Here is a 27,470-nt window from a genome sequence, read left to right as displayed (position 1 = left end):
CTGACCAGGCTGTCTGGGTGCCTGACCAGGCTGTCTGGGTGCCTGACAAGGCTGTCTGGGTGCCTGACCGAGCGGATGATATAGCGGATGGTTCTGCTACCAATTGCAAGCCTCACAAGGCTGGATTGGGCCAAAAATAGAGGCCGGTTCTTTGTGGCCTACTCGCAGCTGTCCGAGTGCCTGGCTAGGCTGTCTGAGCTGCTGATATGGCGGACGGTGCTGCCGAAGGATGCACGCCTCACATGCCCCGGCCAGGCCAAAAGTTGGAGCCGCGGCATTGCGGCCTACTCGCGGCTGACAGAGCTGGCTGTCCAGGCGTTTGATCAAGCTGTCTGTGCTGCTGATCAAGCTAACAGCTGCCAGATGCACTTGCGACTCACGTGTCCGGGTCTGGCCCCAAATTTAGGCCACGGCTGGCTGTCCGAGCTTCTGGCCAGGCTGTTCAGGCTGCTGACGAGTTGATGGAGCAGCTGACTAAGCGTTTCAATAGGCGTGATCCCTTGATGAGTCTCTGTTGAGTACGTGGGCAGTCCCACCTCATGCTCAGGTCTCCAGGCTGAATTATTCTGCCCCATTTCCGGTGGAGGAGTCTCCGGCTTTTAAAAGATCTTTAGACGGGAGAGCCGAGACTTTGGTCTGTCACATGTTTTCTGTGGCAGGTTCAGTCCTTAGGCCAGTGTTCACCATAGCATTGTGTCTAACTTTCCCGAGTGAGCAAAGCTTTTGCGCCAAAATCTGGAGAGGGACAGATTCCTCCTGCTTTTGTCGGAGCTGGTAGACTAGTTGGTTGGGTTGCAGTTAGTCTGTGATGCCTCTCTGGATGCGGCTCCCTTAGTCTCTGGGCTGTCTGTGACCACATTGATCCTTCGGTGCATGATATTGCTCAAATGCTGGTCTGCGGACCAGACTTTCCAGATGGCCTTATGTGATCTTCCATTGGTGGGGAATCGTCTGTTCGGAGCCTCCCTGGAAAGACCTCCTCCGGAGGTTCCATGAAGACCTGGTCTGGTATGCCGAGAGCAGATTCTTCCAGGCCTGCAGGCAAACGCGCTATCTGCCTGAAGGGGTGCTTTCACCCGTATCTGGGGTGGGGAAGGACGTCTTCATTTCTTTCCGGACTCGTGGATCTTCCTGACTTAAGCTGATTCGGTCCGGCTACAAAGTCAAGTTTTCGGTCTTCTCCTCCAGAGAGGTTCTTCCCTTCCAACCTGCATCGATCCCCAGACCACCCGTGAGGTCTCTTTGGGGCGGTGCAAGACTTGCTAGTACAAAGGGTGATTGTTTCGGTCTTCGATCTCTGAACTTTTGTTTCATGTTTGCAGGTCCGAGGAAGGAAAGCGAGCTTGGTCCAATCTTGGACCTTAAGCTCTGAACCGCTTTGTGCGGGTACACATGTTTCGAATGGAGTCAATTCGTATGGTAGTGACATCCCTACTTCAGGGGATCTTGTGGCCTCTATCGATAGTAAGGATGCTTACCTTCATATTCCGATTATATGTCATCATCCACGCTTCCTCCGCTTACTGTGGGCAAGGAGCATTATCAAGAGGTCTAACCTCAACACCTCTGTTTTTTGCAAGTGTTGGCCCCAGTGTTGGCATTGTTGTGCCAGCGGGGAATTGCGATACTGGAGTACCTGAATGATCTTCTGCGAGCAGAGTCTCCCACTGCTCTGATGGGCAACCTGGAGGTTACTGTGGGGACTCTGCAGGAGTTTGATTGGAAATTAGATTTCCAGGTATTGGCTCTGGTTCTGTCCACCTAGTTGGACTATCTAGGTCTGTTCTGGCCATGGCCTCAGCCAGGGTGTTCCTCCCATTTCCTCTTCTAGAACTTCTGCCAAGACTCCTGCGTAGGCTCGAGGCAGAAGGGATTACGGCCATCCTAGTGGCTCCAGACTGGCCTCACGCCAGTCTTGGTATGCAGATCTGATGCGGTTGGTCGCCGATGCTCCTTCGAGACTTCCTCTTAGAGGAGATCTGTTGGCTCAAGGGCCAATCTTCCATCTTGCTCTACGGTCGCTGGTTTTAATGGCTTGGCTGTCGGAAGCCAGGTGCTGAAGACTAGGGGGTTTCCGAATCGGTGATTCCCACGCTGCTGTAAGCTAGTAAATCTAAAGCTAGGTAGATTTACCATCGTGTTTAAACAGCGTTTTTTGCAGATTTGACTCTCTTGGGGTTCAACCCTACTTCTTTTTGGTGACCCGGAGTTTGGCTTTCCTTCAACGAGGTGTGGAGCAGCGTCTGGCCTCGGGTACTAACGAGGGCCAGGTTCAGCTTGGTGGTTTTCTTTCATTGTTTGGCTACGTTTTCTGTTGTTCGCACCTTTTTTCAGGGGATTCACAGCTTGGCTCCCCCAGTGTGTTCACCCTCGTGGGATCTCCACTTGGTGCTGTCGGTTCTTTAGTAACAGCTGGTTCCTCTGCTTACATGTCCCAGAAGATAGTCTTCTTGGTGGCTTTTTCTTCTGCACGTAGGGTGTCTGAGCTGGCAGCTTGTCTTGTCATTCACCTTACTTGGTGGTTCACGGAAATAAAAGTGGTGCTTCAGCTCTGCCAGTCACTCCTTCCTAAAGTTGTTTCTGGTTTCCATTTACATAAAAGCCTAAGCACCCTAAAGAGCTTGCCTTACATTGTTGGGATGTGGCTCGGGCGATCAGGGTGTACCTGGCGACGACTGAGTCTTTCCGAAACTCTGATTCCCTATTTGTCCTTATGGATGGACCCTGTTGGGGGCTCGCCGCGTCTGCTGCAACCACTTTCAGATGGATAGACAGGCGGTGGTGCAGGCCTATTCCATTAAGGGTCAGGATTCTCCTTTCCCTGTTATGGCGTATTTTGCATGGGCGCTTAGTGCTTCCGTCCTCAGGCGTCAGTGGTGCAGGTTTGCAAGGCGGCCACCTGGTCGTCTGCACACCTTTTCACAAACTTTTATAAAGTGGATGTGGTGGCATCTGAGGATGCCTCCTTTTGGCTGCAAGGGTTTGCAAGCCGCTGTTGGAGAGGATTAGTCCTCTTTGAGGGTGTACCTTTTTGTCAGGTGACCTCCAGTTGTTCCTGGTCAAGCTCCTGTTTTACCTGGTTGGCTACGTTTAGCCTTTGGGAAGTATATTTATTGATGTGTTCTTTCCACCCCTCATGTTGACACTGCTTTGGTATATCCCACGGGTCAAAGAAGATATGGAGTGGTTTCTGTCAATGAACGAAAGAGAAAACTGGATATTTGTCTTGCTGTAAAATCCTTTTCTCCGATGTTCATTGACAGACACAGCACCCGCCCCACTGTGGAAGTTGGGTAATGTATTCTTCTGAAACTGCTTGTTAAACTTTTGTTAACCCTTTTTCTGCCTAGTGTCCTACACTTAGGAAGCGCAGCATAATCCACGGGTCAAAGATTATATGGGACTGTGTCGGTCAATGAACATCAAAGAAAAGGATTTTACGGTAAGACAAAAATCCATTTTATTTTTTCTGCCTAGCCAGGAGTAAGGACTTGTTCCTTTCTGGGATCTCTGGTCCTGGCAATTTTTTCATTTTAAATGGATTTTTTCCCCCTCTTTTTATTATTTTGTTACTGTGAGAACTACAATCAAGTGCTGGACTGGGCGACTAACTGGTTAGTCTATATCCTTATGGTCCGCCAGTCTGGCCATCGAGCCCATGCAGACCGCAGCTGTGTGCTAGGTTGGCCGCAACATAGCCCCACTGGACGGGGGCTGGCCTGCGAGTTAAAACGTTGTGTGAGGACGCATACGAACTGGCTTCGGCCTGAGTTGCAGCGTTTCCTCCTGGCTGATAGCACCCAGATTACGATTAAGCGGTGTCCTGTCCGGAGTGGTTCCCACCCTTTTTCTGGTGCTGTCCCCCCACCACACTTGAAGGGTTTTGGGGTGGACGTGTGCCCCTCCCTGGGATGGTTGGACGCCCAGGTCCCCCCCCCCCCCCAGCCCCTCTAAAATTTCGGTCACTGGGTTTTACAGCCCCCCTCCTTCCTGAGTGAGGTGATGAGCTGGCTGTTACCACATGCTCTTAAGGGGGACTGGTTGGAGTTGTTGCTGACCTGGTGTTTCCCCAGGTGGGGCAGGGTTCTCTGCCATACTGGGGGTTGGTCACCAGGGCAAGGATCTCCTCTGTGCTCCCTGCAGCGGGGGATGGACTGAGGGAGCGGGTAGTTTAGCATCAGCAGACCTCACAAGGCCGGATCTGGCCTAAAATTTAGGCTGCAGTTTTGCTGCCTACTACTCGGAAACTATGTGAGGCAGCCCCTGTGAACATGGCTGAAGCAACTTTCTCCCGTTGGGCTTCCGCCTTCCCCTCCGCTGCCCCTGTGTGGTCGGCTCCACTGGGGCTCGTGTCCTGGCGGCTGGGCGCCCTCAAACATTTAGACCGCGACTTGCAGCCGCCATTGGGGGGCGGCCCCCAGGTCTGTAGCTGAAGCCTTCACTCTTCCTTCAGGCTTCTGCCAGACTGAGAATCCGTACAATTGCGGCTGAGCCCCCACAAAATGTAGGCCGAGGCTTGAGGCCTTCTGGGCTATATAGTCAGCTTGGCTACCAAGGGCAAGGAGCCCCTTCGTAGACATTGGCCATTCTCCTCGGCTCCTAAAGCGGCCTCTTCATCTCTCAGGATCTCAAGACAAGGGATCAAAAGTCAGGGCCCCCACCAGAGGTTCCAGGAGTTCCTGGTCTGGCAAGCCATGAGCGGGCTCTTTCAGACCTGTGGACAAGGCTGCCTTTGCATAAAGGGCAGCCTCAGCCTTATCTGGGGTGGGGGGGATGTCTTTGCTGATTCCGGATCCATGGACCTCCCTGGTACAGGACAAGTGGGGCCACGAAGTTATTCGGTCAGACTACGAGATCGAGTTCAGTCTTGTCCTCCGGAAAGGTTTTTTTTTCCCCCTTCCAACCTGCCATCGTCCCCAGATCGCTTTGGGGCAGTGCAAGACTTCTTACTTCAAAAGGTGATGGTTCCGACTGTGTCAACATTTTCAAGGTTTTTTTGTTTTTTTTTTTTTTTTTACTCAAACCTCTTTACAGTCCCCATGGAAGGAAGGCAAGGTACATCCAATTCTGGACCTCAAGGCCCTAAGCTGCTTTGTGCGAGCACAGAAGTTCTGCATGGAGTCCATTCGCATAGTAGTGGCGTCCCTAATAGAGATCGACCCATTATAGGCAAAGCCGATGTATTGAGGGCGGATATGCACTTTCCCCGATATATCGGATTCGCCCCCTGTGGTTACCGATATTGCCGTGATGTCATCGCGTATGTTGTGCCGTGCACTCTAGGACAGCTTCTGCCTCTTAAGCCGCCTCCCTCAGCCTCGTCTGGACTGTGGAATCGACTCGGGATGTAAGTCTTCCACATATGGAAGACTTACAACACAACACCAGTGTGTGCTTAAGAGCCGCCATGGACCCAAGCCAGTGGAGTCTCTGTACTGGAGTCAGGACAGTGAGTGTCAGACAGTGATTGCTCATTTAGTGACAGTCACACACGCAGTGCACACAGTTTAACACAGCCGCCGCGGCCACATACAAACCTGTACCAGCCAGCCACAGGCCCTGCCTGATTGTACCAGCTAAACAGTCACAGGCCCCTGGCCTGTACCAGCCAGCCACCTACCTGACCACAGGGTGCCAGCCAGCCATCCACCTGAACACAGGGTGCCAGCCACAGCCAGCCAGCCACCCACCCACCAAAGGGTACCAGCCAGCCAGTTTTTTTTTTTTTGTAAGCATGGGATCAATAACTGCAAAAACCAAAAATACGTCAAATCTTTGTGCCCATCTAAGAGTTCATCATGTTGAAATGTTTCATGCAGGACAGAAAAAACAAAATGAATCACAAGGTGAAACATCACTATCGCAGGCAGCAATAACAGATATGTTTCAGAAAAAAAAAATGGGTGGCAAAAATCGGATGGAAGATCCCAAATGCTGGACAAAGTAATCAGAGATGATGGTCACTGATAACCAGCCAATTTACAATAGTGTCTGATTCTGGATTTAAGCAGTTGATGTCCATAGTTGAGCCAAGGTACACACTGAAGAGTGACAAGTTTTATCAAACCGAAATGCTGAGAAAGATTCACCAAAAGGTCATTGAGTAAGTAAAGGCTATGCTGAAACCAGAGAATGCTGGCAACTCACTCTCATTCATAACTGACTGCTGGTCAGGACAAACTGCATCACTAATAAGTCTTACATGCCACTACATTGACAGTGGATGGACAAAAAAGCATGTGGTGTTGAATACAAAAGAAATGTTTTTAGGCATGCTAGAAGAATGGGGAATCACCAAAGACCGAGTGATGCTTGTGCTTCGAGACAGCGGAGCGAACATGGTGAAAGGAATGAGACTTGCTGAAGTGTCAGACCTCAGTTGCACAGCACACACCCTCCAACTTGTGGTAAATGATGGTCTGTCAAACCAGAAAGCTTTGCGTGACATAATTAGCATGCTGAAGAATTGCACAGGCCATTTCCAGCATTCAATCCTTGCCAGGCAGCGACTGAGGTGCATTCAGGAAGACCTTGGCCTACCCAAAAGCAACTTGATACAGGTTGTTCCAACACAATGGAACTCAACGCTACACATGCTGCAAAGGATGCTGGAGCAGAAGCGAGCTCTTACCATATATTACAGTGAATATGGACTTGGAGGATATTCTTGCCCTCCTCCACATAGAGGAAGTGACACTAGAGGTGAGTCATTACGACTCATCTGTGTCATCTGTCATCCTATGTGTGAGAGTGCTGAAGATACTTCTTCAACGGGAAGGATCCAACACATGTAGCACTAAAACATGTAGGCAGGCCATGAGGGAAAGCCTCACCAAACGTTTTGAGAAGCATGAACAGAATAAAAATGTTGTGCTTGCATGTCTTTTGGATCCTCGATGCAAGAACCATCCTTTCTCTTCTGATGTATTGGTCAAGGCAAAACAATGGCTGACAGAAGATATTCAACAGGAGGTTCGAAAAGAAAAGTCAAGAAGAGCAGGTTTCTAATGTGGAAGAGCAGGATGCTAAAGGAGAAAAATGTCCAAAAAGACAACCGACAGAAGAAGAGAAACTTCATTGTGGTGAAATAATAAATGACATGTTCAGTGTTATATTGGGGCCTCATGCGGAGGATTCTTCTCAATCTGCAATGAGGACCCTGACTGATTAACTTCATCTCTATTTGAAGGAACCAGTAATTGACAGAGAAAGTGGTGATCCACTTTAGTGGTGGAAAGAAAATGAGGCACGCTACAAAAGACTTGCTTCTCATGCTAGAAGATACCTTTCTGCTCCTCCTTGCTCAGTACCAAGAGAGCGTATTTTTAGTGAAGTGGCAGCAATTTATGAAAAGAAAAGTGGTGTAGTAGTGTCTGTTAAGTCCACGGAGTCCACTGTCTAGCTTTTTTCTAGAAGTTTTGCCTAGCTTTTTTTCTAGCAGTTTTGCACTGACTGCAGCGCAGCAGTCAGTGCAAAAGTGCTAGAAAAAAAGCCAGACAGTGAATTGGAGTCAGTGAACTACTGCTACAGTAGTGCGCCACTCAATGATTTAAAATTATTGCAGTGAGTGAGTGAGTGCCCTACTGCAGCGGTAGTCCACTGACTCCAGTCCAATCCACTGTGTAGCTGTTGTCTAGCTTTTTTTCTAGCAGTTTTGCACTGACTGCACTGCAGTAGGGATTTAAAATTATTGCAGTGAGTGAGTGCACTACTGCAGCAGTTTATTATGCATTAATGCACAATCAGAATAATGTGAAACTAAATGTCCCTGCAAGTGAAGTTTTCCTATCGGTTCTCATGCAGTTAAGGTGTGAAGAACAAGCCTTTAATGTTAAAAATGTTCATAAATAATATGTTCAGTAATAGATTTGTGTCGAAATGTGTGTTTATTTTGCAAAATTTTAAATGTACAAAATTATCGGCCGATACCGATAAGCCAAAATATTGGTATCCGTTATGAAAAACCGATATCGGTCGATCACTAGTCCCTACATCAGGGGGCATTTTTCTCACTTCTATCGACATCAAGGACGCTTACCTGCACATTCTAACATGTGCTGGTCGCCAGCGCTTCCTCCATTGTGCCGTGGACGAGGTGCATTATCAGTTTGTGGCACTGACTTGGTCTCACCTCTGCACCTTGGGTCTTCATAAAAGTGTTGGCCCCGGTGCTGGCATTGTTTGAGTCAGCAGGGGATCCCGGTACTGGGGTACCTGGACAATCCTCTTCTGCGAGCGGAGTCTCCGACTGCTCTGATGGACTATTGAACATTGCTCTGCAAACTCTGGGGGAGTTCGGTGGGATCCTGAACATTTGAGTCTGCTTTAGTTCTGTCCAAAAAAACTGGACTGGATTCGGCCTCAGCCAGAGTGTTTCTTCCTCAGGAAAAACTCCAGACATTGCAGGAGGCAATTCAGCTTCTGTTGTTCAGCAGACGGTCATCCCTCCGGCCTTGCATGTGCGTGCAGGGGCCTGATGGTGTCCACCCTCGAGGCGGTCTGTTTGCATAGTTCCACACAAGATCTCTGCTAAAGAGATTCTGGTGAAATAGGTCAAGGGCCCACAGTCTCTAGAGGTAGCTTTGCTCTCTGGCATTTCAAGAATATCCTTCTACCCCTGTACTGGATGGTTGTCTCTATGAATGCCAGCCTGTCTGGGTGGGGAGGCGTCCTCAGCACAGACATACTTAGGGGGTCTGGACTCTGGCAGAGCCTAGACTGCTGATTTTTAATGTACTTAACTCTGAGCGATCAAACTTTGTTTGGCTCATTGGTCAATCGTCTACAGGGGTGTCCAGGACTTATTAATTTGTACAATGCCACGGCCATGGTCTATGTCAATCACCAAGGGGGCACAAGAAGTGTTCTGGCAGCTTGGCAAGTAGTCGGCATTCTAAGGTGCGCTGACTGATTCGTTGTAGCCTTCTCAAACTTCTGTCATGAATCCTGTGCAGGATTCAGGCTCCAGACTGGCCTCGCCAGTCTTGGTATGCTAATCTGGAACAGCTGGTCGTCAATGCTCCTCGGGAACTTCCTCTCAGGGAAGATCTGCTGTCCCAAGGACCAATCTTCCCTCCTGCTTTACAGTTGCTGGCTTTAACAGCTTGGCTATTTAATGCCAGGTGCTGATGGATAGAGGTTTAGTGGAGTCAGTGATTCCAACGCTGTTAAAAGATAGGAAATCTACTTCTAGGAAGATCTACCACAATATGTGGAAGACTTACATTGGGCATTGAACAAAGATTGGCCTTGAGTACCATCAAGGGCCAGGTATTGGGTTTTGGCAGTCTTTTTCCAACGACCTTTGGCCTCCCTGGTGTGTACTTTTTCTTCAGGGTGTCTGACATTTGGATTGTTCAGTAAGGGCTTTGTTGCCATCCTATAATCTTAATGTGGTGCTTTCAGCTCTACTGAAGCTTCTCTTTGAAAATATTTGGGAGGTTTCCCTGCTTACGCTGCCCCGTAAGGTGGCCTCCTTTGGTGGCTATCGCCTCTGCATGCAGAGTGTTGGAACTGATGGCGTTATTCTGTTGTTCACCTTATGGTGCTTCACAAGGATAAGGTGGCACTTTACCTTTGTCCTTCATTCCTTCCTAAGGTGGTCTCTGCCTGTCATTTGAATGAAGACATTGTGTTGTCTTCCCTGTGTCCCGTCCCAGACCTAAACATCTGAAGGAAAGAGCCTTGCATGTCTTGGATGTGGTCCAGGCAATTATGGTGTACCTGGCAGCTACGGAGTCTTTTAGGAAGTCCGACTCTCCATTTGTGCTCACGGACAGACCTCACAAAGGATTGTCCGCTTCTTCTGTGGCCATTTCCCAGATGTATCAGATGGTGGTTCAGGCCTATTGCATCAGGGGTCAGGTTCCCTGTTTAGGTGCACTCTACTGGGGCGTTTAGTTTCTCCTGGGCTTTCCATCTTCAAGTGTCAGTGATGCATGTTTGGGAGGCGGCCACCTGGTCATCGGTACACACTTTTACTTTAAGTGGTTGTGTTGGCATCTGCGGGTGCTTCTTTTGGCCACAATGTTTTGCTGGCTGCTGTTTAGATGACCTGGTTCTCTTTTGAGAGTGTGTTGTTTTTCAGGTGAGCTCCAGTTGTTTATGGTTGAGCTCTGTTCCCTGTTTGGCTATGGTTAGCCTTGGGAATTTTTTTTCTGATGTTTTCCCACACCTCATGTTTAACAATGCTTTGGGATGTCCCAATGGATAAGAAGAATCAGGAGCGGTCAGTCAATGAACGTAAGAGAAAATTGGATTTTTTGTCTTACCGTAAAATCTATTTCTCTGATGGTCATTGACAGACACAGCACCCACCCTTCTAGGAAGTTGGCTTTCTTCTGACATTACTTGCAACAAAACTGAGTGACTATAGCTGAGAGTGGGCTTTTTCCCCCATGGGACTGCCCATAGGCGAAGTCAAGCTTTTTCCTGCCTAGTGTCCTACTCCTGTAGGGGGCAGTATAACCCAATGGTTAAGAAGAATCAGGAGCTGTGTCAGTCAATGGAAAAATAGATTTCAAAAATACTATTTTCTTCATCAGTTTAGGCCAATATGTGTATTCTGCTACACTTTTTTTGGTAAAAAAAAATCCCAATAAACGTATTTTAAATGGTTTGCGCAAAAGTTATAGCATCTACAAACTATGGAATATATTTATTGACTTTTTTTTTAAAATAAATATGGTTTTTACTAGTAAGGGTCTGCGTCCTGCCGGCGTACAAATCTGATACGAAGTGACACTTTTTGGGGAACAGTCGCACCAAATAGTGATCAGCGCTTAAAGAAAATGTATATACTGGCAGGGAAGGGGTTAACATCAGAGGCGATAAAAGGGTTAACTGTGTTCCCTTGGAGTTTGTGCTTTCTGTGTGGGGCATGACTTAACTGAAGAAAGACAGAGATCCGTGTTCCTGCTTAGCAGAAATAAGATTTCTGTCTTACTAGCAGAACGGTGATCTGCTTTGTTTACCACCGTTCTGCCTCTCCAAATGATTTCCAGGTTCCAGCGGACATCAGGTTCGGTCCTGCTGATTTGCTCCCGCTGTGTCCAATAACAGCGGGAGCGAAGCTCCAGCAGCGCACACCCGCCCCAGAGCCAAAGAAAGGAATCACGTACAGGTATGTGATTTTGTGCTTAAGGGCCGCCCTGTCACAAATATATGTACATGGGGCAGTTCTTAGGCATATAATGTATCGTACAGGCTAAGGCATATGCCAGACAAAAATGCATGAAAACCTTATAATAGAACAGTTTTGTCCTCTTGATAAAGTACAAGCAATAGTGGTCATGTCTTAACATTTCTAGAACTACAGTATTTATTTTTTCCTCCTGCAAAATGTCCCTATACTAGAGATGGGTAGTTCAAAATAGTGTTTGTTGACCGATAATGACTCGGGTAATTGTTCCTGAACCCTTAGGCTCTTTTCACACTAGCGGACCGTTCAGATCAGCCTGTCAGTTTTTCAGGCTAAGGCATATGCCAGACAAAAATGCATGAAAACCTTATAATAGAACAGTTTTTGTCCTCTTGCTAAGTACAAGCAATAGTGGTCATGTCTTAACATTTCTAGAACTACAGTATTTATTTTTTCCTCCTGCAAAATGTCCCTATACTAGAGATGGGTATTTCAAAATAGTGTTTGTTGACCGATAATGACTCAGGTAATTGTTCCTGAACCCTTAGGCTCTTTTCACACTAGCGGACCGTTCAGATCCGCCTGTCAGTTTTTCAGGCGGATCTAACGGTTGCCCCATACATCTCTATGGGGCATCGGATGTCAGCGGAGACATGTCTGCTGACATCCGATCCGGTCCGTCAAATCTGGACGGATGGAAACCCTATTTTCCATCCGTCCAGCGGATGGGATCGGATGAGAACGGACAGGTGGTCCGTTCTCATCCGATTCCCCCATAAAGAACAGCGGGGACCTGACAGCTCTGTCTCAGCACACAGCGCGAAGACGGAGCTGCCATCCGCCTGCTCAGCAGGGGATCGAGGGCCCTTTATAATAGTTATTCTGACATTTAGCACATAAAATCTCCTGTTGTAGCATCTTAAGATATTGAAGGATGTATGTCCTAATTGTATATCCTTTTTCTAGTTGATTGATTTCCCACCATTGCTTTTTATCACCTCTTATACCTCTTTTTACCAAAATCGTTAACTGCTCTGTCTTTTTGAGATGAAGACATGTTGATTGTGTTCTTTTGTTTTCCTTTTAATATGCAGTTGATGTCCGGCTTCCCTTTCAAGCTGAAATGTTTGTTCAAAACGTTATACTAGTGTTCTTTTGCCTGGGAGTGATTTCCTTTGTCTTTCCATGGTTTCTAGTAGCTGTTGGACCACTAGTTGTCCTCTTCACCATATTGCATGTTGTTTCCAGGTAAGTATCTCTCTGCAAACATGTACAAGCACATTGATAAGTAAGTCTAGCATGTAGAGTTCTGAAATTTGGTTCAGTAAGCTGCATAATTCAAAGAAAAAATAAGAATAGAAGTCTGTAACTGGTAATCTTATACATATATTGAATTCATTAAAGGAAAGTGCATTTACTAAACACAGTTGGTTCTTGAATCTTTGCAGGGTTTTTATCCGTGAGTTAAAGCGACTGGATAACATCACACAAAGCCCATTCTTATCACATATTACATCTAGTATTCAAGGACTCTCCACAATCCATGCATATAATAAAAGTCATGATTTTCTGCACAGGTAAGCACACAGTATTTCCAAGTGGGTCTTGATTATTTTTTTTCCTGGGGTTTTTTTTGTACTTTGGGGCCGATTGGAGTGATTTGCATGCTTCCACAGCGATCGCTCAGGTATGAGATATGCATACTTGCCTTGGTTCAAGTTCAGTCAATGTTACTATGGAAAAAAAGCTTACCCAGAGTTCAGTGGTGTGAATCATTTTCAGTTTTACCCAGAAGTTTTGCAATAAATGCAATGCTAGAAGTCTGGGTTTTAAAAGTATCGTTGTCTTTTTTTTTTTTTTGGACCTTGCTTATGTCTGTTTTTTCCCCCTTTTACTGTGTTTTAGGTATCAGGAGTTGTTGGACAGTAATCAGGCTCCATTCTATCTATTTAACTGTGCCATGCGCTGGTTGGCCATACGTCTGGACATAATTAGTATTTCCTTGATTTCCACCACTGGCCTTATGATTATTTTGATGCATGGCAGTATCTCTCCAGCATATGCTGGGCTTGCTATGTCATACGCAGTACAGGTAGGTTAGATATGACTAAAAGGTGTAAATATTTTTTTGTCTGTTTAATCTCAGTTTTTTGAATGTTCACCATATGTGAAGAACATTTCATGAACCACTTCCATACCGGGCCATTTCTGGCACTCCGCTCCTACATGTAAAAATCATCATTTTTTTTTTTTTTTTTTGCTTGAAAATTACTCAACCCCCAAACATTATTTATTTATTTTTTAATAGAGACCCTAGGGAATATAATGGCGGTCATTGCAACTTTTTATGTCACGCGGTATTTGCGCAGAAACTTTTCAAACACTTTTTGTATGAATAAGTTTGCTATATTTTTTTGTAGAATGTGAAAGATGTTACGCTAAGTAAAAAATGGATACCTAACCTGTCACGCTTTAAAATTGCACACACTGGAATTTTTTTTTTTTTTTTTTGCAATGACGCCAAACTTCAATACTTAAACATCTCCATAGTTAACGCTTTATAAATGTTTACAGATTACCAGTTTAGAGTTACAGAGGAGGTGTTGGGCTGGAATTGTTGCTGTCGCTCTAACATTTGCAGCGATACCTCACATGTATGGATTGAACGCAGTTTACATATGTGGCTGCGATGTATTCATGCATAGCACATGAGGACAGGGGCACTTAGAAATAAATTTTTTTTTATTTACGCTTTCCCTTTAATTTTATTTATTTTTATTTTTTTGATCACTTGTATTCCTATTACAAGGAATAGTGCTTGACAGGTCCTCTTTGTGGAGAGATCTGGGGTCAATAAGACCTCAGATCTCTCCTACAGGCTAGAAAGACTAGTTGCAGGCTTCATTCAGATAGCCCCACTTAAAGCCCTGGACGTCATATGACGTCCAGCGGTAGGAAGTGGTTAATTAAACCTGCATTACAGGACTTTATTTTAATACTGGATTTAAATAGTACAAACAAACTGAATATCCGCGCTACCAGTGTAAGCAGCTGTCATAAACCACGGTGTGATCAGAAAATGAAATATAAAATACAGCGCTGAAAATGAAATCCTATGCATATATGGAAAAGTAAATACAATCAAAAATAACGATAAAATTCTGGAACAGTCCAATCCACCCATGCATCATGGCAAGTGAAGAGATCCGTCTAATAGGTGCTTGAAACAGTGAGAACCTCCACCACATGTATAGTGACCAATTGGCCTCTTACCGAATGCAGGTGACCAATGCTCTCACAAAGGTCAACAACGCTTTTGCTCAAGGCAGGACGACCAGATTCCCAAAATGATGACAGAAGCTCCTAGATTTCTTAGATCTCCTTCCAAGGATAGGATCTATCATGCAGTGTCCCTCTCAAACATGGAATAGAGACAGGGAAAGACCATGGTGCAGTATGTTCCAAGTAAAAGCGTTTATTTAAAATGAAATGCACTCACCACACGTAAGAACATGAGGGACCTTAAGAATAAATTTCAATGATCGCTGGCGGGCGATGCATTCAAACCGGCTTGTGACGTCGACGCTGACAGCTCCGCCAAGAGGGGAGAGGGACACTGCATGATAGATCCTATCCTTGGAAGGAGATCTAAGAAATCTAGGAGCTTCTGTCATCATTTTGGGAATCTGGTCGTCCTGCCTTGAGCAAAAGCGTTGTTGACCTTTGTGAGAGCATTGGTCACCTGCATTCGGTAAGAGGCCAATTGGTCACTATACATGTGGTGGAGGTTCTCACTGTTTCAAGCACCTATTAGACGGATCTCTTCACTTGCCATGATGCATGGGTGGATTGGACTGTTCCAGAATTTTATCGTTATTTTTGATTGTATTTACTTTTCCATATATGCATAGGATTTCATTTTCAGCGCTGGATTTATATAGTGCCATACTGGAAATGGACACTGGCCAAAAAAAAGGCAGTTTTTTCCACCTAAGCATAACTTCTTCCAACTCACCAAGGCTTAGTTTTGTGTTAGTGTCCTTAGGTGATGGATGCATCTGTTAAGTCTCTCTAAAGATACCTTTCCGGGACATTTTTGCCTACAGTCTTTTAAAGCCTAATCTGTACACCCCTACTAGGGTTTAGGGAAGGGAATTATTTGCAGTGGTGGCCTATGACCTTTGGGTCAGAGGAACCGTGCCACCAGAGACACATGGCCACAGGGGGAGCCAATCAATAGGTTCGGCGGTCGCGATGTCCCCCGGGCACCCAAGATCGCTCTCCGTGGAGAAAGAACGGCGGCCGGCAGACTGCTGTTCTATCAGTGATGAACACAGGGATCCAGTGTTCCTCCTATTAAGAAACACAGGTCTCTGTGTTCATCCAGCAAGTCCATCCCCCACACAGTCAGAAAGCACCCTCTAGGAACACATTTAACCCTTTGATCGCCCCTGGTGTTAACCTCTTCCCTGCCAGGGTCATTTGCACAGTTGCCATGCATATTTTTAGCACTGATTACTGTAGTAATGTCACTGGTCCCCCCCCAAAAGTGTAAAAAATGTCAGGTGTCCAATCTGTCCGCCACAATGTCGCAGTCCCACTAAAAATCGCTGATCACCGATAGCTGCCATAACCCTGGTCTTTCTGTACATGGCCGGTGTTCCTTTTTAACATAAAATTGGTCCCAGCGGCGGATTCGCCGCGGGATCACTTTTTAATGGGTGGTGGGAGAGGCGTTTTCCCCGTTGACCGGAGCCATCTGTTGTGGGGAAAATGATCCAGTCCCCTCAGGTGCTGTGCAGGAAGTCGAGTGAGGGCAAGATGGCCTCTACTCGACTCTATGGCCTTGGAGGACCGGAGCAACATCATACGTTCCCTTACGCCCAACGGCCTTAAAGGGCCTTTTTTTTTGGTTTGTTGTTGTTTAGATGTGGGATCGGAGGTCTTTTTGACCCCAAATCTCACATTGACGAGGACCTGCCCTGCTTATTTCTATTACAAGGGATGTTCACATTCCTTGTAACTAGAATAAAAGTGATCAAAAAACTTTTTTTTAAAGGGACAGTGTAAAAATAAAAAGTAAAATAAATAAAATGTAAAGCGCCCGTCCCTCCGAGCTCGCAAACAGAAGCGCAAGCAAGTTGTGTCCTCATATGTAAACGGTGTTCAAACCACCCATGTTGGGTATCTCCACGATCGAGCAAGAGCAATAATTCTAGCACTAGACCCTCTCTGTACCTGTAAACTGGTAACATGTAGAAATTTTTGAAACGTCGCCTATGGAGAGTTTTTAAGTACCATTGTTTGTCGCCATTCCACGAGTGTGCGCAATTTTGAAGCATGACATGTTAGGTATCAATTTACTGGGCATAACAGTATCTTTCATAATATAGAAAAAATTAGGCTTACTTTACGGTTTTCTTATTTTTTTTTATTAAAAAAAGGCTATTTTTTCCCCCCAAAAAAACGTGTTTGAAAGACTGTTGCGCAAAGAAGTGTGACATAAAGTATTATAACGATTTCCATTTTATTCTCTAGGGTCTCTGCTAAAAAAAATATAAAGTTTGGGGGTTCTAAGTAATTTTCTAGCAAAAAATACTGATAACTTTTAAACAAGAAGTGTCAGAAATAGGCTTGGTCCTTAAGTGGTTAAAGGTGGGATTGGACCGTGCAAGTGCTGTGTTCTAATGTCAATGGCTATGTGGGGGTGCCATCTTAGGTCTGGCAGACTAAAATACAAGTGTTTCCAGCGTGTATTACTACAGCCTCTTCTCCAGCAGCTTCAGCAAAGTCTATTCAACACATCGGTACAGCAGCTAAAAGATGGCAAGTACATGTGTGGCACCTACTGTGGGGTTTTTGTGTTACCATCGGATGTCTTTGTTTAACTAGGCAGTCCTCCCAGCTGAAGATCTCTCCAATATTGGGATATACAGTTCAGTTACTTCAGCAAGCCATGGCACTGCACAGGCAGAAGGACAAGAGTTGGTGAAATGAAAATGTCTCACTTTCAGATAGGGAAACCCCCCTATGTAGTTCGCCCTACAGTGGCTTTGCTAAAGGTCAGCCTAGTTCTAAAACCCTGCTCTTGACTGTTCTGTCCACTGCTTCAAGGGCACATTCATCCAGCGCCTTCGTTCAGTAGGTGACTGTGGGTAAAAGTACACTCTTTTGTTCACTGACCGACACAGCTCCATGTCTTCTAGACCCTTGGGCTTATGCTGCCCTCTCTTAAGGAATAGGACTAGGCAGAAACCATTTTGACTATGCCCCTGAGGCAGTCCCAGGGGGGGTATACCATCACTTCCTGCTATAGGACTTCAGTTTTTTCTGCGTAGTCAGGACCTGGCTCCCTGCTGGGATCTGTGGTCCTGGCATTTTTTCCTTTTTTAAATTAAATTTTTTTCTTTCTCTTATTTTCTGTTCCTGTGTGAACTACAATCCACCTGTTCTTCTGTAAACCATAATCAACAGCTGGACTGGGTGACGCACTGGATATCCTAGATCGGTGCCTCTATGGAAGAGATCATCAAGGGCCTTACGTGAGGTCAGAGTACTTTACTTCCACAGGTAGCTAAGGGCAAGGAACCACGTCGTAAACGTGGTCCTTTTTTCTGGGCTCATAAGCAGCCTTTTCGTCCGTCTGGATCGCAGGAAAAGGTCTCAAGATCCACCCGAAACTTTGCGGGAGGCCCCAAGAGACCCTGGAATGGTAAGTCCAAAGCGAGCACTACTGGTTCCACAGACAAGCCTTCTCCAGCCTGAAGGGGCACCCTCACCCGCATCTGTTTTAGCTTCTTTCCAGACCCATGGACCTTGCTCATTCAGGACAAATGGGTCCACGAGTTGAATAGATTCGGCTACAAGATCGCGTTTCAGTCCTTGCCTCCGGCAAGGTTCTTTCCTTCCAACTTACGCCTGTCTCAGGATTGGCTACAAGGCCTCTACGGGGCCGTGCAGGACCAGTTTCACTCAAGGAGTCATTGTCCCGGTTCCAGGGGCGGAGCGTTTTTAAGGTTTTTATTCAAATCGGTTTACCTTTCATGGGAAGGAAGGCAAGGTTCGCCCGATCTTGGACCTCAAGGCTCTGAACCACTTTGTGCGGGTTCAGAAATTTCGGATGGAGTCCATACGCACGGTAGTGGCTTTCCTTCATCAGGGGTGTCTCCAGTGGCACTAGACTGGCCTCGCCAGTCTTGGTAGGCAGGTCTGGTAAGGCTGGTAGCAGACGTCCCTTGGAAACTTCCTCTAAGGGAGGATCTTCGGTCTCAGTTTTGTAATGTCTGTATTTTAAAAGCTTTTGAAAATATTCGTGAACTTCCTTTACTCGCTCAGGTGGCCTCTTTAGTTGGTATTACTTCTGCGCGTAGGGTGTCAGACGTTTCTTCCTAAGGTTGTCTCTGGGTTTCATTTGAATGAAGAAATTGTGTTGCCGTCCTTATGTCCTAGGTTGAAACATCCTAAAGAAATTGCTCTGAAATCCTTGGATGTAGTCAGGGCTATTAGGATGTACCTGGTGGCAGAGGCTCCCGCCTCTTGAGGGTGTATTTTTTTTCCTGGTGGTGAGCTGCAGTTTCTGGTTGAGTTCCTGTTTTTACCTGGTTGGCTATGTTTAGCCTTTTTGGTAATTAGATGTATTGCTGTGTTTTCCCACCCCTCATGTTAAAACTGCTTTGGGACATCCCAAGGGTCTGAATGAAATGGAGCTGTGTCCTTCAGTGAATGAAAGTGAAAACTGGGTTTTTGTCTTACCGTAAAATCCTTTACTCTGAGGTTCACTGAGGGAACACAGCACCTGCCCCTCTGTTGGGTTGAGTTATGTATTCTGACACTGCTTGTTACAAACTGAAGTCCTATAGCAGGAAGTGATGGTATACCCCCCTGGGACTGCCTCAGGGGCGTAGCCAAAACTGTTTTCACCTTGTTCTACACATGAAGAGAGAGCAACATAAGCCCAAGGGTCTAGAAGACCTGGAGCTGTGTCTGTCAGTGAACCTCAGAGAAAAGGATTTTATGGTAAGAGAAAAATCCAGTTTTTTCATAAACCGCAGGTTTCTACCCCAAGCAGAAGCCGATCACTCAGTTCCGTAATGGGAAAAACAATCCTAAGTTTTCTGCCCTGTGATGGGATACCTCCAATCGCGCAGTTGGGATGACGTTTTTTGGCCTTTGCCAACATCTAAGTTGTGGACAATCCGGTCTGCAGCATGATGTCCAGAGACTACAAGCTGGAGTTTTGTTGTTTTTCCCCTCCACACTTCATGCACTCAAGGTTCTGTTTAGAGCTGCTTAAGAGGCCGTTTTTCAAGTGGTCATCCTCTGTGTCTGAAGAAAAGAGAGATCTCTGGACTTCTACTCCCACTTGTTTATGGTTCCAAAAACATAAACACGCTATCTACTCAATTGATTGCTATGCATCATCAGAGGGAATTCCTGGCATCTGTGGATATTAAAGATGCCTACCTGCACATTCTGATTTTTCAGCTTCACAAATTTTTTCTACGGTTTGCAGTAGAGGACCACCAATACCAGTTTGTGACATTGCCATTTGGTGAACCCTCTGGAAGCTGATAAAAAAACTAAGTTGTTGACTCTGGCTCTAGGATTATTGAGGACCCGAGGTATTTGCATAGGATACCTCAGATGACCTGCTACTATGGGAGCAATTATTACAGACCTTGATATCAAATGTAGGTCACAGTGCAGGTCCTGGAAAGATTTGAGTACTGAACCTTCAGGAGTATAATTTTAAGCCTTAGTTTTAAAAAGCAGCGTCTGGAGTATTTGGTCTTGGTCCTGGACACAGCACAGACTAAAATGCTGCTTTCTGCAGGAAAGTCCCAGTCCGTACACACTCAGGTGGAGTCCTGTAATTCATGTCCACATGAAAGTACTCTCTAGGGCTTTGCAATTTCGCATCCTGTCCGTGTGGGACAATCGTCAACACAGTCCTTGGCTTTTTACCCATGCTCTTGACTCCCAAAACCAGATTGCCCCTGGAATGGTTGATCCTCTACTCAGATGTTGGATGGTGAATAAAATCTTTCATTCTGATGAATGACTTGGTAAGCTTTGACAAATGATGCTAGCTTACTGGGCAGGAAAGATGTTCTTGAAAAAACGGCTAGGTTTACGGAACATCGTCATTAAAAGAACATATCTTCATCATTAGATCACACTACACAGCACGCCATATTTTATAGTTTTACAATTCTTCAAGTGTTTCACTGTCGTTGCTTGCAGCTTAGATTTTGATGAGGTCTGCATGATAATTTATAGGATTTTGCTTGAGGTTGCTGATCAACATAATGAAACTTTGGGCAATTCAGCTGGCTCTTCAGCATTGGTGTGCCTGTCTTCAAGGGCTCCCCATCATGATGCATTTCGGACAATGCCATGACTGTGGTATATCAACCATCAAGGTGGACACACAACGTTGTGCTGCTCAAGAAGTAGATCTTCAGACCCAGAATACTTTAATAATCCCGAAGGGAAATTAAGATACAGGTATAATAATTGAAGAACAAATCAAAACACATTAACAAACAAAAGTAAAATACAACAAACATAACCTAAATCACCATTAACAACAAATTAATGGAGAAGTATAGCCAAAGCTATTTTAGCTCGACTTCTCCTGTAGGTCACAGGAGTGCACTTAAGTTCTGCACTCCTGTGACCTGTCACTCAGCTGGTCCAGGCCCTGCAAAGATCCTGACTTTAAAGCCTAGATCCACCTAGAGGCCTGGACTGGCACCTGGATGTCAATGGTGCTATTTTTTTACGTCGTTTGTTACATGGGCGTTCGCAATTTTAAAGCATTACATGTTTGGTATCTGTTCACTCAGTGTAACATAATCTCTTATATTTTAAAGAAAAATTGGGTTATGTATTGTGGGTTTTTGTGTTTTTTTTTTTTTTTTTTTGCATTAAAATTTTAAAGTGTATTTTTTCCCAAAATTGCGTTTAAAAACCCACTGCACAATAATGGTGTGACATAAAAAAAAAAAAAAGAAGAAAAACCGACCAATTTTATTCTCTAGGGTCGGTGCTTTAATAAATTTTCTAGCAAAAAATAGTTTTTTGAATGTAAACAAAAGTGTCAAAAAAAGGCCTGGAGCTGAATTGGTTAATGTGAATTGAGCTAAAACAAATTAAAAATTTAAATAAATACTATAATAAACATACTATCCTACTAAACACTGCATTGAGTAACACCAGTAGAACAAAAAAAATCAAACTACAAAAACATAATATTGCAATACTTCCACTAAATATTAGACTAAAAATTGTTGCATATAAATTAACCTGATATTAACACACAAATACACCTAAACGTCTGGATCATAAGTTCAGGTTAAAATCCCTGCACTCAGCGAAAAACAACATAATTTGATGGTCACAGGCAAAAATGATTTCCTGTGTCACTCTGTTGTGCATTGTTCTTTGAAACAATCTCACTAAAGATACTCCTCTGACTGGCAAGGGTATTGTGGGAGTGGGTTGGAGAAGTTGTCCAAGATTGAACATACCTTGACAGCACCCTCCGCTCTGACACTATTGATACCAAGTCCAACTCTAATCCAACAACATCACTGGCCTTGCTCATCAGCTTTCTTTGTCTGTTGGTGTTGGCCCCCTTAAGCCTGCTTTTCCAGCCTGTCATCGCATACAGGAGAGCACTGGCCACCAGACTCGTGAAACCTGTTTGGTTGTTAAGACTTCAGCCTCCTCAAAAATAAAGGGAGCTCTTCCTATAGAGCACTTAATTTTTCTTACTCCAGTCCAGTTTATCTATGTGCATTCCCAGATACTACATCCACACCTACTTCCCAGATGGAAATAGTGGTCACTGGTGCCTTGCTCCTTCTCAAATCCACAACCATATCCTTTTTTTCTGTCTCATTTAGATACAGATGATTATGCCCACACCATGTGACAAACCCATCTCACTACAGCAGAGTCTTTAGAAAACTTCTGAAGATGGCAAGACTCCAGTAGCTGAAGTCAGTGATTTAGCTCGTGAAAAGAAAGAGGGAGAGAGAACTGTCCCTTGTGGCACATCCATGTTGCTGACCACCCTAGTCCTGCAAGCACACATAATGTGGTCTTTCAGTCGGGTAGCCAACAATCTATAACAAGGGGAAAGTCAAACTGCATTCTCACCAAAGAGAGCTGGCCTGATGGTATGAAAAGCACTGGAGAAGTCCAAAAACATGACTCTCACTGTGTTTGCCGGGTTATCCAGGTGTGCATACATGCGATTTAGCTTCAAGATGATAGTGTCCTCAACTCCCAATCTATTTTGGTTGGTGAACTGCAGCGCGTCTAAATATTTACTAACTTGGGCAATAACTGATTTAAAATGAGTCTCTCCAAGGTCTTCATGATGTGGGAGGTTAGAGCCAACAGTCTGATCCTTAGATCCACCAGGATGCGATATTTTCCGCACAGGAACAAGGCCAAGACTTTTACAACACAGGAACCTTTCGGAGACTAAAGCTAAGGTTAAAGACCAGTTGAAGGACACTCCCTGACTGATGTGCACACACCCTAAGCATCCTTTTGATCTGATCTTGTCCTGGGCAGAACTTCATTTTCCAGCTTTCTCTGTTGTACACTTTCCTGGTGTGGAAAATTTTTCAGACGGATGTTTTCAGCCATCAACAGCTGATTCCAGGTGAGTCAGCCTTTCACCCACAGGTGTTCAGAGATTTGACTGCAGGGGGGGAAGCCAAATGTGGAATTTTGGACAGTCAGATTCAACAACAATCTGGACAGGTTTGTTTCCTGGGCCAAATAATTTTCAGGCATTTGTGGTCGATGCCCTGACTTTCCCTTGGCATCCTTTTACCCTAATCTATGTGCTTCCTTCACTGCAGTTTCTTCCTCACTAGTTGAGGAGGTTAAATGTGGAGGGTTTTATGGCAATTCTGTCCACTCCAGTTCAGCCAAGCAAAATGTGGTATGTAGACATAGTTAATCTCTTGGCAGACTAGTCATGGGCTGTTCCAGATGGCCCAGACTTGTCATAGTCCAATCTTCCATCCGGCTTTACGGATGCTGCCTTTTGATGGCATGGCTGTTGAAACCCACATCCTGATGGGGCGCATGGAACTCCACCTCCAGGCAGGTGTGCCATCGTACGTAAAAGGCTTATTTCTGCCTGGTGTAAGGTTCACAAATTTCATCCTGTCACTAGGTCGAGGGCCTATTTTGGCCTTTCCCCAGTCTGGCACAGAGATATTTCTGGCCTCAAGTACCATCAAGATGCAGATCTCGGTCTTGAAATTCTGTTTCAGAGACCTATCTCATCTCAATTGTTAAACTTGAACGCGCTCTCTGTTTGTGCTTCTCGAAGAGGTCTCTTTGTCAAATCTCTTCCGCAAAGTTTTTTTTTTAGTTGTGTAAAAAAGTCTGGTGCGCTACTATTGGGTGCAATTAAATGGACAATTCCAAGCATGCACAAAAAACAGTGATGAAAACAAATATAGGAATATATCAATAAAAGTCTCTTGCAAATCAATATAACGTGATTCCCGTGAACAACTCCACCAGAGGAAACTTGAAATATAATGTGCAAAATGAGTCCAGTGTTCATAAACTCCAAAGGATGATCAGCTGGTAAGTGTAAAAAAAACAGGTGCTGCTGCGAAATTAACAAGCGTGACGTGAAAATCCCACCACCTGGTGAATTCACTGCTTACCAGATGTAAAATGGTATAGGGCAGATAAACAGACTATGAATCCAAAAGGAGACCTCTATAATAACCAAAGGGAGTGCTGTGCTGGAATCCACCCACACGTGAAAGGAGGGGGGGGGAGCTGCTTACCAGATCCCACTTTTTCCAGGCATTGTATGAATATGGACTCTCTCTGGATATGTTGAATGAGGGACTCCTGATGATTCCTGGCTCTTCGCTCGGACTAACACTCATGTATGGTCCGTGGAAGCCCAATAGGGAGGAAACGCGTCGTCCATTTCAGCCGCGGCTTGCACTGCAGGCAGCCGTCACTCTCCATACAGAATCTGAATCGTCTTATTCCTGTAAGTGCAATCTATATTCTTTCAATAAATGTATTAGGAAGTAATGCACTATTAGTCTCTTCCATTATTTATTTATGGTGGACCATACATGTGTTAGCCTGAGCGAAGAGCCAGGAATCATCGGGAGTCCCTCATTCAGCATATCCAGAGAGTGTCCATATTCATACAATGCCTGGAAAAAGTGGCATCTGGTAAGCAGCTCCCCCCCCCCCCTCCTTTCATGTGTGGGTGGATTCCAGCACAGCACTCCCTTTGGTTATTATTTTGGATTCATAGTCTGTTTATCTGCCCTATACCATTTTACATCTGGTAAGCAGTGAATTCACCAGGTGGTGGGATTTTCACATCACGCTTGTTAATTTCGCAGCAGCACCTGTTTTTTACACTTACCAGCTGATCATCCTTTGGAGTTTATGAACACTGGACTCATTTTGCACATTTATTATATTTCAAGTTCCCTCTGGTGGAGTTGTTCACGGGAATCACGTTATATTGATTTGCAAGAGATACAAGAGACTTTTATTCATATATTCCTATATTTGTTTTCATCACTGTTTTTTGTGCATGCTTAGAATTGTCCATTTAATTGCACCCAATAGTAACGCACCAGACTTTTTTACACATTTATTTATACACCTTTGGTAGCAGCACACTTAATTCATCAGCGCACTTTCTCATACACATATTGTTTTTTTAGTTGCCATTGCTTAAACTTGCAGTCTCCTGCATGGAACTTTTCCCGATTCTTCACTAGGATAAGGTGGTGGTAACGCATTGATCCTTTTTTTTTTTTTTATAACCGAAGGTGTTTTTTCTTGTTCCACCTTAATCAGGACCATCGTTTTTGTCTTTATGTCCTAATCCTAAATATTCTAAGGAAAGGGTTCTTCACTGTTTGGATTTTTCTAATGAACAGTTTGTTCTACCTGAGGGTCTTCTCAAGGGTCAGGTTGCATCTCGATCCAATTTTTCTAGGTGGATTCTTCATCTCATTTCACAGGCCTATGTTATCAATGTCCATGTTCCTCCTTTTTTGGTCAAGGCCCATTCCACTTGGAGTGCCATTGCTTCCTTGGCTATTTAGCATTTAAGCTTAAAAGAATTTTGACTGATTATATAAAGCCCAGACATTGTGATTTTTCTGTAAATTCTAGGGCAGGGGTTATGTGGAACTTGTAAAGTTTAGTGCTTCAACTGCATGCTTTTACACAAAATTCTAAATGGCAGTGCTGATTCAGAAAAACTAAAGCAGAAGTCGACTACTGGCCCATAAAACGCTCTTAAATTTCAGATGATGGGGTCAATTCACTAAGGGTTAAAGAATAGCCAAAAAATGTGATAAATTAGTTATGAAAGTGCATTTTACTAAGAATTTCGCGTTAAATACTGAATGCGGTGTTCGATTTTAGCAGTGATTTACCGCATTATTTAATGCTCCAATATACCGCATTGAGCTCGTTGCTAAGGAGCAGGCCAGGAAGCCGGTTCCCTGTGGACAGGTGAATGTTAAAAAAAAAAAACATGCCGACAATTAAAAAGTATATTATCCAGTTCTGGACCGGAAGGATTTGCCCCCTTAATGACCAGGCCATTTTTTGCGGTTCGGCACTGCTTTATTGTAACGGAAAATTGCGCGGTCATGTGACGCTGCACCCAAATGAAATTGTCCTTTTTTTCCCCCACAAATAGAGCTTTCTTTTCGTGGTATTTGATCACCTCTGCAATTTTTTTATTTTTATTTTTTGGGCTATAAACAAAAAAGCGACAATTCTGAAAAAAAAGGCAATATTTTTCACATTCTGCTATATAACATTCCCAAAAAAAATGTAATCAAATTTTTTTTTTTTTAGGACAATTTGTATTCTGCTACATATTTTTGGTAAAAAAAAAAACAATCGCAATAAGCCTACTTTGATTGGTTTGCACAAAATTTATCACGTCTAACTACGGGAAAGATTTGTCATTTTAATTTATTTATTTTTTTTACTAGTAATGGCGGCGATCTGCGATTTTTAGCGGGACTTGACATTGCGGCCAACAGATCGGTCCTCTGACATTTTTTACATTTTGGGGGGACCAGTGACATTACCAAAGTAATCAGTGCTAAAAATGTGCACCGTTACTGTAATAATGCAATTGACAGGGAAGGGGTTAACCTAGTGGGTGATCAAGGGGTTAAATGTAAGCCTAGGGGAATTATTACTAACTGGGGGGGGGGGGGGGTTGGGCTTTTGAAATGATCATAAAGACCAGTGATCCTATATAGAAGGATCACAGGCGCTCTGTGATCATTCCAGAGAGAATGGTCAGCTGTGTTTACAACAGCTGCCCGTCCTCTCAGCGGGGAGCGATCATGGGTGCCCGGCGGCAATCGTGGCCACCGGCCCCCGTGCATCAACATCCCTGCTGCCGAGTGGGGGTGGAAGCGCGCCGCCGTGAGCTCCCCCCCAGCACCAGGCGCGCGATCAAAGTAGTACTACGATGGTTCACGCAGGAGGGGCTGCCTGTTGCAGTAAAACTGCTGTGGGCGTTCCGGAAACGTTTAAAAAAAATTAAAAATCATTCACCAGTCTGACTCCACAAGGGGGCAGTGCCACCAGGTGACGTTGCCAGGTGGCCTCGCCCTTACCTTTTATAAGAACAGTCAAACAGCAGTGGGGGCATTCAGTGGTCAGCCATCCTCTCGGGCAGAGCTTTTTTTCTTACTTTTCTTTTTGGGTGCGGCGTGATTAACAATAGATTTAAATAGGGGGATTTTTTTTTTTTTTAAATAAAGGAATTATAAACTGTCAGTGTTTTTATTCTTTTTTTTTGACACTTTTTTGGTTAATAGGTAAGGGTAGGGACAGGGAGAACATGCAAACTCCAGGCTGGTAGTGAAATCAACCCCCGATGACCCTAGTGCTGCGAGGCAAAGTGCTATTCACTTAGCCACTGTTTTTTTGCCATCTTTTTCCCATTGGGAAGATTTACTTTTCCTACCTGTCCCATAGTCAAAACAAGGAAGTAAGAGGAAATCCCTGCAAATCACTTAGGGCCCCGGTGTCATCAGAATTAGTGTCCCCATTGGAAGATTTCCCCTCAATTACTTTTCTGGGGTCAACACAAAATTTGGTATTTATTTTTACTTTTATATTTAAATATTTTTTTTTGAGTTTTCAAAAAAAAAAAAAAAAGGGTTACAACAGTGCAAAAATAGGCCACGGCAATTAAATAAGGTAATAAAATGGTACACTTAAAACAGTAGATAAGAAAGTGTAAACAGTGGAACACTGGCTCCAA

The 27,470-nt window shown here is 44.7% G+C and overlaps 1 protein-coding gene across 1 annotated transcript in view; it reads left to right on the top strand.

The window, feature by feature from the left end:
- Positions 1 to 27,470, top strand: part of ABCC5 (ATP binding cassette subfamily C member 5) — a 273,035-nt gene that overhangs the window by 178,456 nt on the left and 67,109 nt on the right. The window contains exons 21-23 of the mRNA XM_082249426.1: positions 12,235 to 12,388; positions 12,589 to 12,717; positions 13,046 to 13,232. Coding sequence (XP_082105552.1) covers positions 12,235 to 12,388; positions 12,589 to 12,717; positions 13,046 to 13,232 — 470 coding nt within the window. The remainder of the gene's footprint in view (positions 1 to 12,234; positions 12,389 to 12,588; positions 12,718 to 13,045; positions 13,233 to 27,470) is intronic.

This window comes from Pelophylax lessonae (genome assembly GCF_965119305.1).
Source record: "Pelophylax lessonae genome assembly, chromosome: 3".
NCBI classification, from domain to species: Eukaryota; Metazoa; Chordata; class Amphibia; order Anura; family Ranidae; genus Pelophylax; species Pelophylax lessonae.
This window is presented reverse-complemented; position numbering and strand designations above follow the sequence as displayed.